At 36.9% G+C, this 11,745-nt stretch overlaps 1 protein-coding gene and 1 long non-coding RNA gene across 6 annotated transcripts in view; one reads left to right on the forward strand and one right to left on the reverse strand.

The window, feature by feature from the left end:
• Positions 1-11,745, reverse strand: part of VGLL3 (vestigial like family member 3) — a 55,000-nt gene that overhangs the window by 39,193 nt on the left and 4,062 nt on the right. For 3 of the 5 annotated variants that reach the window (XM_040621106.1, XM_040621103.1, XM_040621105.1), the window contains exon 2: positions 1,682-1,967. In XM_040621106.1, the coding sequence (XP_040477040.1) occupies positions 1,682-1,967 (286 nt within the window). The remainder of the gene's footprint in view (positions 1-1,681; positions 1,968-11,745) is intronic. The other 2 variants (XM_040621107.1, XM_040621104.1) reach the window with 2 other exon arrangements.
• Positions 1,750-3,483, forward strand: LOC103675538. The gene is made up of 3 exons (XR_571873.1): positions 1,750-1,835; positions 2,860-2,953; positions 3,253-3,483. It is a non-coding gene; the product is annotated as an uncharacterized LOC103675538 (long non-coding RNA).

Genomic DNA, 11,745 nt, shown 5'->3' on the forward strand with positions numbered 1-11,745 from the left:
AGAAGAAGAAGAAGAAGAAGAAGAAGAAGAAGAAGAAGAAGAAGAAGAAGAAGAAGGCGGCATTGTATTTAATACCCTCCTAGGACAGATTATCATGATATGATTTATTATTGATATATCAGACTCATTTATTAAAGCCAGCAAATTTACTGAAGTTTTCCTATTTTTCACCTTAAACACATATTAAAAGTATTTACCACATGCTATCAAATAGAATATTGGTCTATTCCACAAGCATCTTAGGCTTCTAAGGACTAAGTTCTCAGTTTTGTAGGAAATCCATGTTTACTAATCAAATAAGCAATTATGCTCCCCAATTCATTTCTATCAAGGTCTCCATCATTTGGGTTTGTATTCCACCTTCCTCTCTCTAGTCACTACTATCTTAGTGTTGTTCATATGTACTAAAAGGAAGAAAGAAAGAAGGAAGGAAGGCAGACAAGCCGGCAGTCAGGTCAGGCCTGGCAATTACATATAGCCATGACCTCTCCCACAACGAAGCAGAAGCATTCCTCTGATGCTGAGAGGGAATGACCACGTATTACCTCTTACCAGCCCTCTACCACAGGTGGCCTACCACAGGTGGCCAGCCTTTCCTCACCATAGGATCGCTTGGGTCACTGGTTAAGACGTGATTCCCAGAGCCTCCCCTTGGAGACTGATTTACCACGTCTGTGTTAGAGGCCTACAATCTTTGCTTTTAATGGCATTAGATTAATGATTTTCAACCTTGAGCCCGTATTGGAATCACTGGGAGGGCTGGTTAAAAGACAATTTGCTCTACCCTTGAGTTTCCGATTCAGTAGTTCTGGGGCGCAGCCCAAGAATTTGCATTTCTAACAAGCTCCCATGTGATGCCCATGTTCCTGGTACTGGAAACCACACTTTGAGAATAATTTTACTAGAGGCTTCTTATAACCAGGTGAGTTCAAAAGAAACATCCATAACACATTTCTCTGAAACTATCATTGAAATGATACATTATTTTCCCCTAACCTTGTAATTTGCCCAATTAAGATGTCACCCAGTGATTTCTGTGAACTAGGAATCAGATTCAAACACACCTCTGTGACCTCTGTAGAGAAGGAAATAGAGAAGTGGGTGGCCAAACGACTGCTTTACTTTTACCAAGGTAAAAACAATAGTCTAAACCATGTAGACAGAGTCAACAATGTCTGGATTGTAAACGGCAAGAGCTCATACCACAACAAAGCAGGACAGAGAAAACTGTCAAGAGAACACAGAAGGCTTTCAAAGTTTGGACTCCTGGGTCAGACTCAGATTTCTGCTATGTCACCACGTAGCACCTAGTGGAATGAGCAAGAGCTAATTTTTAAAAGCTGATCCAGGCACGCCTATTATTTAGAGATCCAAATTGGGCCATTGGGGCTTTAAGGAATGGCGCTTCACAGCTCCGTCCTGCCACTATAAACTCAGGCCAGTTGCATCACTACTTTCCATGAGGAATTTAAGGGGTGTGACTGCATCCTTTCCAACCCTGCATTCCACATGTGACAAAACTGATCCAGCTGTTTGTCTGAAAGAAATTCCTTGCTGTCCTTAAAAATTAAAAAGCAAGTGGATATCCGTCCTCCAGGGGCAAGTCTCCAGCTGGAACCTGGTACGGGCAGTTGCGAAACAGAGACAGTGCCCCGGAGAGCATCTGCTTTTGAATTCTTACCTCGCCATAGGGGGGTTAGCCCCATCTTGCTTTTTGAAATGGCAGATTCTGGATGGAGGGTGCTGGCTTGGCCCAAAGCTCTTGAGAAGTGTTCATCCACTACTGACCCAATGTCTCCCTGGAAATAAGTGAAAAGGACACAGCGAGAGTTAAGGTACTCCATCTCGGCAGGCTGGTCTTTCTCCTCCTCCTCCTCCTCCTCATCCTCATCCTCCTCCTCCTCTTGTTTGCTGGGAAGGGTGACTTCCAGAGAGTCCTGCATCTTGCTGTATACCGCTAACTTCTTCTGGGATGGAATAAACAAAACACGGTATCAAAGACAGTTTGTAAAAAAGCATTAACTACTTAACTTTTCACTTAAAAAAAATCTAAATATTAACATATGTTTGCAAGCTGATTCTTCTTCAGTCTGCTTTACTCCATCTTTCCCCTCCCCAAACCAATCTTCTCCTTCCCACCCTGAAAAAAGAAGTCTATTACTTCAAATTTGGTAGGAAAAAAAAAAAAAGTAAATTATCATTACCAGATAATATATTTTCAGAATATAAAAGGCAGGTTTGTTTGGTTTCTCTTTTTCATAACCTAAACACACCAAAAGGAGAATGACTTTTAAAAATGGACAGATTCCTTCCAGTTTTTCATCAATTTTCTATCTTAAAGTTTTAATGTACATCAACGTTATAGTTTGGGACAGAGAGGAATGGGAGACAGGAGGGGGTGCCTGGGGGGGGAGGGGGGGAGAAGAAAAGAGCTTTCCGTAAATGAAATAAACTAAAATAAAAAAGGAATGTAGCATCTTATAAAAGGATTTGGCAGATGTGCCGAACTCATTTCTCGAAAATCAAACTAAAATGACAACGTAAGTCTGTGTGAAGATCCATTCTGCATGGAACATATTTTGCAGATGTGCCACTTGCCACCAGTATCATGGAGGGGAAAAAAGATGATGTTATGGCTTTACTGAAAACAATACAAGGTGCTACCAATGGCTAGTGTGGCTTTCAAACAGAAAGGTGAAAGTTCTGTTATTTTAAAAATATTCTTAAAACATAAGATCACAGCTGTAACAATAGTCAATATATGTTACACCAGGCACTCTTCTAAAACTTTGAACTCGTTACCTCACTTAATTTTCATTATTCTACATCATGGTTATTGTTACTATCCATATTTTAAAGATGAAGAAACAAAGATACAGAGAAGTGAAGCCACTTGCCAAAAGTCACAGAGAATGACAGTGGTGGAGCCAGAACGCAGAATAAAAACATGCAGGTATGTTTATGTGTATTTAGAAGGGGAGGGGAGGGGTATCTAGTGTGGGGGGAAAAAAATCACCAAAGTGGTATGTTATTGTTTTCTGGCTGGTAGGTTCTGCAGTTGTTATTCCTGCTTTTCAATATTTCCAAATGTTTTTCATTGAGTACATATGATTTTCATAAGCAACGACTTCAATCTGAATTATATATATAAGATAATGCTAAAGATTATAAAACTTATTATCCTAATGATGAAATGAGCTATCATTTGTATACCTGCAAACCCGTTTCTTTGTTACACCATTTTTATTTCAGAAAAAAATGCATGCTGGAAAATGAATGTGAGTCGAAAAAAAGAAATCATTCTAGAATACTCCGTAAGCACATAGTTTTGCAAATGTTATCAAAACACATAACCCAGACTTGTGTTTCTAATGTAATTACTAGCTTCAAAAATCTATAGCCCCAAATTACAAATGCATCATTCAATAAATTGAACCCTTTTACCCTACCAATGAACATGTTTTTCTTTTTTTTTTTTTTTAAGATTTTATTTATTTATCTGACAGAGAGAGACAGCCAGAGAGAGAGGGAACACAAGCAGGGGGAGTAGGAGAGAGAGAAGCAGGCTCCCAGCAGAAGAGCCTGATGCGGGTCTCGATCCCATAATGCTGGGATCATGCCCTGAGCCAAAGGCAGACGCTTAACAACTGAGCCACCCAGGCGCCCCTGAACATGTTGTTCTAGAGTGAGGTGGGCCCTGAAATGTTCAGGCATATTAGGAGCTGTTTGTTATTATGTAGGAGCTGTTATTTATAAATATATGTATTACTTTATATTTAAAATCTGTGTCAATATGGTTATCGCTTGTTGATGAATAGATAATTCATTCCTGTGAGTGAATACGCCTTGCAGATGAACAGGCGACTGTAATGACTGTGCGGTTGTATTTCTTACAATCTGTTTTGCACAGGTTTGAACATGTTTATATTTAACTTCAATAGTAAAAACACCACGGTAACAAAGGTTATGTATAAAATGAGGGGACTGAACTAAATGGCCTCTAAAGTTACTTCTGACTTTAAATTCCATTATAAAATAAACAAATATTACAATTTATTAGTCAAATCACAGTACTATTTCTCTGTGTGCATGTGTGTTTATCTGAAGTTATGCCGTTAAGCATATACACACACTCTCTGCCAAGTACACCAACATGTTAAGAGGAAGCACTGTTTTTATATAGTAAAGGAGTTAAAACTGATCTAGAGAGTGACTTCACTGTCCACTGGTGTTCATTACTATCTTTGAAACTGATCTTTTTTCCTGTTAATGTCTAGTTCAGCATCAGTTTGTAAGAGTCAGGTTTTGCATCTAATTGGTTCATTTGTTTAATTTTAATATTTATTCTTTGAAGGAAAAAGCCCTGGGCTGTGCTAATTATCCCAAGAAAGGCAATGTTTTATTTTATCCCAAGTAGCAAATAATTCTTAGATGAAATAAAATTAAAGTTTTATATATATGTAAAAGATTTACAACTGCAAATCCTGATATAAAGATAGCATTGTATTATGACCAATAATAGCAGTAATAAAATATCTTAATTAATTAATGGCAGTTGAATTTAATCTATAGATTTTCAATTTATTTAAGATTATACAATTTTCTAAATGCTATAAGTTTCATTTACTCTTTTTTGACCAAATTTTGAATGGTCGGATACAAATAAATTAATCTAAAATTTACATATGAAAAAGTCAATATGAAGTGGGGAAAAAAGTGAACAAAATCTGTCATTGTATCAAAATACCTTTTAGTAGTCTATTTTCTAAAAATCATTCTTCTGTTTATGGTTGCGTCTATTCCCTATATCCTTTACACTTCATATCTATGTATATACACATAGGCATTTACATAAATATATAATGATACATTATTTCTTTTCATAGGCAAACACCAGTGATTTTATAAAAATATATGTATCGACTCTATTTAAATACAATTTTTTCAATGAATATAAAATATGGTGGGTTTTTTTTGGTCTCTCCCAGCTCTTTAAGACAGGTCTTCTATTAAGTAAATACATTTGCTTGGAGACTATCAAATAAATAAAATGGAAAGGGAGCCTATGATACACCTACCGAAAGGCAGGACATAAGGCATATCTATCATTCTCTGGTACTTTTCTCAGATAGAAGTGAGTCAATTTTCACAAATTATAGTGAACCAACTTAAATAGTTACATTTACCACACACACACACACACGCACACACACATGTGCACACATGTGTGCATGAATACACACGATTAGCTTCACCATCAATACCACTGGTTAAAATGAGAATTCAAATGGCCTGAAAGCTTCCTGAAATGCTAACATTGAATTTGCACACTTTTTAATGTTTTTATAGAAGAACAATATAAACAGAAAAGGCTACATGTCATAAACGTATAGTTCATAAATTTCATAAACTGAGACCATCAATGAAACTAGCAACAGACCAAGCAGTAGAAGATCATCAGTACCCCCAGAAGGCACTGCTTCCTTCAAGACAGCAACCACTATCCAGACGTCTATCAATGTAGATTAGCCAAAACTGCCTTTCGTACTTTATATAAATGGACTCATACAGGATGTACCCTTTAGTGTCTGGCTTCTTTCACTCGATATCGTGTTCACGAGATTCATGCATATTGTCGCATGTAGTTTTAGACTGTTCATTCCCATTGCTGTGTAGTAACCCATTTATCTATTCTACCACTCACAGGCATTTGGCCAGTTTCCAGATTTGGGCTATTACAAATAGTACTCCTATGAACATCTGAGTATGTCTTTAATGAACATATGTCTGCATTTCTTTGGGGATGTATATTGAGGAGAAGATTGCTGGGTCACAGGGTAGATATGGATGTGGTTCAGCCCTAACAGATATTGCCAGTCCTCTCAAGTAATATTAACAATCTTACACATGGACAACCAGTTGAGAGTTCCTGTTGCTCCATATCCCTGTCCACACTTGGTACTGCATGTCTTTCTTCAGTTTTGCTCTCCTGATAGCCCAATTTCTTTTAACTTTTTTTCATTGAGGTGAAATTCACATAAAATTAACCTTTTGAAAGTGAATGATTCCGTGGCATTTAGTACACTGAGAATGTTGTGCAACCACCATCTCTATCTAGTCCAAAACACTTCGTCAACCCAAGGGAAATTCTGTAACTATGACGTATTAACTCCCTATTCTCTGACTCCTCCCCACCAGTCCATGATAACCGCCAATCCACATTCTGTCTCTAGGAGTTTATCTATTCTGGGTATTTCATATAAATTGAATCATACGTATGTGACTTTTTTGCTTCTAGATTCTTTCTCTTAGCATGTTTCTAGGGTTCCTTCACACTGAAACAGTACTTCATTCTTTTTATAGCTGAGTAATATTCCATTATATGTATATATCACAATTTGTTTATGCATGTATCCACGGACAGACATTTGACTCATATCCACCTTCTGGCTACTGCAGATAGTGCTGTTATGAATATTTGTATATGTGTATTTGGTTGCATACCTCTTTTCAATTCTCTTGGGTAGGTATGTATGATAGTTGGGTCATATGGTAACACTACGCTTAACTTACTAGGGACCTGCCAAACTGTTTCCACAGCAGCTGAACCATTTTAGATTCCCACCAGCAATGTACTAGGGGTCCAATTTGTCCACATCCCTTGGCAGAAAAATAACACTTGTTATTTTCTGGATTTTAAAAGAATTATTATTACAGCTATAGCCATCCTAGTGGGTATGAAGTGGTACCTCACTGTGGTTTTGATTTGCATTTCCCTAATGACTAATGATGTTGAACAATCTGCATACATTTAAAAAATATTAAGTGTGAGCACAAAGAAAACAAGAACAGAATTTAAACAGCAATTGACTCATATGCTGACAACCACACCATCTTAATATGCTCCTCCATAGACTCTTAAGCCTTAGCTACTTTCTGATATCTGTGCTTTGGTGACTGTAAATCAATTCTTCGCCTATTTTTAACTAAGTAAATTATTCATGTGCACTTTTGCCATATTCTGTATTCACTTGCCGTTTGCTCCCTGGAATGAAACTTGCCTGGCGTTACATTCTTTCTTGAGAATAATATATAACATTCAAAATGTTGAGAATAAATCTCAAATCATCAGAACCTAGATTTCCTGAATCGAGGTCCAAAGGCAATCTAGTTCATATTTTTTTCCTCAAGATGCACACTCACTTCCTAAAAATATCCAAATCTCAGAAATACTCATGCTCTTCTTACAAGACTCTGAAGAATTGTTAACCAAAATAAAGACGTCATTCAAAGGGACTTCAACACCTACAAATTGGTTTATTTAGTGCACGTTAACTGGCTCATCCCCATTTCAGAGTAATGACAATATTCCCCCAGGTGAAATGACCCTATGTTAGGTGAAACAATGACGGAGTTAGCAGCCACAAAGTGAAAACTAACTCACAAGAAGAGGTTAAAGCAGCGTAGGAAGGAGTAGGCCCAGACAGTGCAGCCCATACCCAGCCACCTCACAGCCCGCCACAAGGCACGACAGGAACAAACTCTCACAGGAATGTGCAGGGGAAAGGATTTGTCTGACAAGAGAGACTTCCATGTCAGGAGCCAAATACCACTAACTCCCCAAGGCTTAAGCTTACAAAATGCCAAATGATTACTGTGCATATGTGGAAACTTCTTTTCCTAAAAAAACAAAAGTATTTTAATGAATCATTGGATATTTGGAAACAGCTTTGTCTTTTTTTTTGTTGTTGTTCTTTTTTCTTTTTCTTTTCTTTTTCCCAATTTCTACTGGCTCTCTTCTCTAAATGCAATGATTCTCTTATGTTTAAAAAACATGGTTGGCGCCTATAAGAAAGGATCACTAGCCTGGAGTAAATGTTTCAAATTCCCTATGTTTCAAAGTGTAAAGTCCATAAAAGCAGCTGACTGCTCCTTGATCGTATTTTTTCTGAATTTACTTGGTAACAGATTTTTAAAAATAATCTCAGAGAGATTTGCAGTTTTGATCCTTAGCCTATTTGGAAGAGGAGGAGGAATCAGGTTAAGGGAGGGTGGGCCGGGATGAAGAGCTACGCCACAGGCTTTTTACATATCATATTTTGCTTCCCTCTCTAAAATACACACAAATACAAACATTTTGTCCAAATAAGTGTTTCCAATTTACATATGCAAAAACTGATTTGCTTGGCTAGGATCATCAAACTAGTAAATGGCCGGGACAGGATTAGAACCTATTTCTGTCCGACTACAGAACACGCGCCAAGAAAACAGACTAAAGGAAATGAGTCGCTATATATTTATTTTAATCGAATAAATAAACAGAAGCCCACAATCACCAAGGCATCAAATGGCATCCCATAACTAAGGAGAGTCAAAGTTACTTAAAACATTAAAAAAAAGAGATGTAAATATCTATCAGAGTTATGGCTATTAAATCATGCAGTGCTCTTCAAAATAGATATATATCTACATAAAACTGAAGTCTATATCTAAAAAGGTATTGTCCCCTTGGCAAGTCAGATACATAATACAACTACCTACCATTTTTCTGGAAATTCTATTTTGAAAATGTGACCAGAGCCAATTTTGTGAGACACAGTCATAACTTGAGATTCTGTTTGTTTGTTTTGTTTTGTTTTGTTTTTATTTTTCTTGACAGTCAGGAGGAACAAACCAAAAATAATATTAACTTGATCAGCTATTTTTGAGCACACTTGCCTCTCAATGATTCTGGTCATTACCAAAAATCAAACTCATCCCTTCCAAGGATGAAAAGTTTCCAGTTTTAGGATATTCCAGAAAAATATGCCACATGCTTAGAGAGAATTTCAAAATTTGCATTCCCAAAATATTTCAAGCAATGATCACATCATAAGGGTATGTGTTCTCTCTCAAACTGACTACTTTGAATGAAACAAGTTTCCAATATGTGAATTTCTGATATGTCTTTATAATCCTATTACTAGATATAGGGTATGACTTCATTTTTAAAAATTCATCTGTTATTCATCAAATAGCCAATTAATTCCTCTTTTCTATCAGTAATTGTGCAAAGACATGGAGCCACAAAGATAAAAGTCATAGCCTATTGGTATACTCAAACCGCTCATAGTTAGTTGGAAGAGCATTGTAAGGGCAATGATAAATAAAGAGAACCTCACAGTTTATCCATATGGCTAATTGTCTAATTTCTCCAAGTAGCTAACATTTAAAAATTTTAAAATAAGAAAAGCAAGAAGATAACATTAGGTAAATTATTAATTGTTTCCTTGTTTCCAAAGAAGTCCAGATGGCAAGGGACCACAATAGAAAAGAACGGTACTAGGAAGGAGGATTTGACCAAAATGAGTCCATGAGTCTGGGTAAGTCACCAAACCGTCTGGCCCTCTTCTGAAAATGAGGAATTTTGAGACTCGATTATCTCAGAGGTCTCGTCCAACTCTATACCCTAATAAGCAACAGGCTGGAGCTCTAGACAAATTCACACTTAATTTTGTTTCTTACGCTGGCCGCCTCTTCTGATTTTGCAGGACACCAGCCAAAAGTACCCTACAGACCATCGAAGACTAATTCATTTCTAGACACAGGTCATCGAGCCCAATTCCTAATAATTAGTTTTGGTATCTCCTTTACATATCTTCACAGTAACAAGAAAGGATGCCTCCTTCAACCGCCCCGCCCCTCTTTCCATCCGCCAAGGACAAGTGTTTTGGCAAACTAAAATATTATAGTTCTAAGAGAAAAGGACACCTGTTTACTTTAGGTCATTCTTCCTTTCTTTTCTTTCTTTTTCTTCCCCTCTACTAAAGCAAAAGACAAATGAAAAATAGTTCAGGTACCCCAGTTCAGACCACACTTTTAAATTATTGGCATAAATCTGGTATCCACTGAAATATCTATAAATATGGTATATATGACTCGTTTTTAGCAGCAGATGTTTGGGTCTACTGGTTCAAGGCACTATTGGGTCTTCCTAAATGAATAGTTAAAGCAGAAAACCAGCTGCTTAAAGAGGTGCTTTTTGAAAGATTCAGGGCAGAGTTTTGCCCAAAATTATTTTCTTCCCTGTGTCTGCCAGAACCTGAAATTCAAGTATCAGACAGCTTTTTGTTTCTTGAATGAAAATATTTTTCTGGAGATAATACCTTAAATTATGATCTATTACTGGATGAATTAGTTTGGGATTTTTTTTTTTTTTAAAGCTAGCTGGAAACAGGGCCTATGGGAATGGGATCCAACTTCAGCACCCAAGTTTTAGAATGACAGAAAGTCTGATGCACAAGTCTGCCTTAGGATCTGTCCTGAACATCCTGAGCATAATATTTTTAGTCTCGTTGAACATTTCCCTTGCACATAAGGATACAAGACAGAAATACGCATACTTCCCAAAGGGATCAGCCCGGCATCTTTGCTGCAATAGCCCAGAGTTACTGTGCACGATGGCAAGCTTCTACCGACTCTGAACACCCTCCTTTTCTTTGGCATGGCACATGTCCCTACCATCCCCAACTTCATGAGATGGGAGACTTTATTAAATGTGAGGCAAACTAGGACTTCCTTGCATTTGTCCAAAATACCCCTTCCTTTCCAAAGAGTGTCACCTTGTCCTGGCATTTGGTTTCCTGGTAAACATATCTTCACTGTGCATGATTTTAGAGATTCCAAGCCTTCCCTTTCTATCGTTATTGTAATCTCTCTTCTGGTTGACTGCCAGAGACAACAGTTTAGTTTGGTTATTTTAAAGTTTAATTTTTTTTTCTCCAGCTTTGAATTTTCTGACTGGAAAGTTATTGGGAACATAAAACTCTGGGGCACTTTAAGCTTCTAAGTCTCTTCAGTCAAGTTAATTTGTGCAGTGTGGAATCATAGGGGCTGTTCTTTCTCAAAGAAGTCCGGTATGAATGCATATAAGTCCACTTAAGTCCTTGCTTACAGTTGCAAGAAAATTGGATCCTCCACCTTAAATAAGTTGGCTGTGTATTGAGACTATTTGGGATATAACTGTATTCTTTCCATTTAATGAATCTAAGCTTACGTTGGACTAACAGTAATATATGAGGCACTTAAAGCTGACTGCTAATACCACTTCCTGAAGATTATTTTAAAATAAATAAATGTTCATTTGCTAAGTGGATATTCTGCCTCATCAACAGAGGATGCAGAATGGATAGCAAAAATCATTAGCATAATACAAATGCTTTCAAAAGGACTTTGGAATGCCTAAACTAAAAAAATACACTACCAAGGACTTGGAAAGAATTTCTAGTTCCAAGGCCAAAGAATCTACTGCATATTAATCTTCTTTATCAAAAAGTTGATTTGGAGCACTAAAGACAAAAATAAGCCTATTGTGCAATAGCAAAAAGAAAAAGAAAAAGAAAAAAGCTTGGGAGACTGCATGGCATGGTGGAAAGATGCTACGTTGGGGAGCAGGGCATCTGGTGGTCCTAATTTCGTCACCAATTAGCTTTTGAAATCTTTGGCTAGCCATTTCAGCCCTGTGAGCATCCATTTTCCCTTTGCAAAAGGAGGGGTTGAAGTACGGTTTTTCAAGGTGTTTTCTTCTGACAGAAATATATATGTGTGTGTGTGTATATATATATGTGTATATATGTGTGTATATATATGTATACATATATATACACACACACTGGTTTACGGCACTATATATATTAATATATATTAATACTAATAACAATATATATTAATACTAATATATATATATATATATATATATATATATAT

The sequence above is a fragment of the Ursus maritimus genome, unplaced genomic scaffold, assembly GCF_017311325.1.
Source record: "Ursus maritimus isolate PB19 unplaced genomic scaffold, ASM1731132v1 scaffold_4, whole genome shotgun sequence".
Taxonomy (NCBI): domain Eukaryota; kingdom Metazoa; phylum Chordata; class Mammalia; order Carnivora; family Ursidae; genus Ursus; species Ursus maritimus.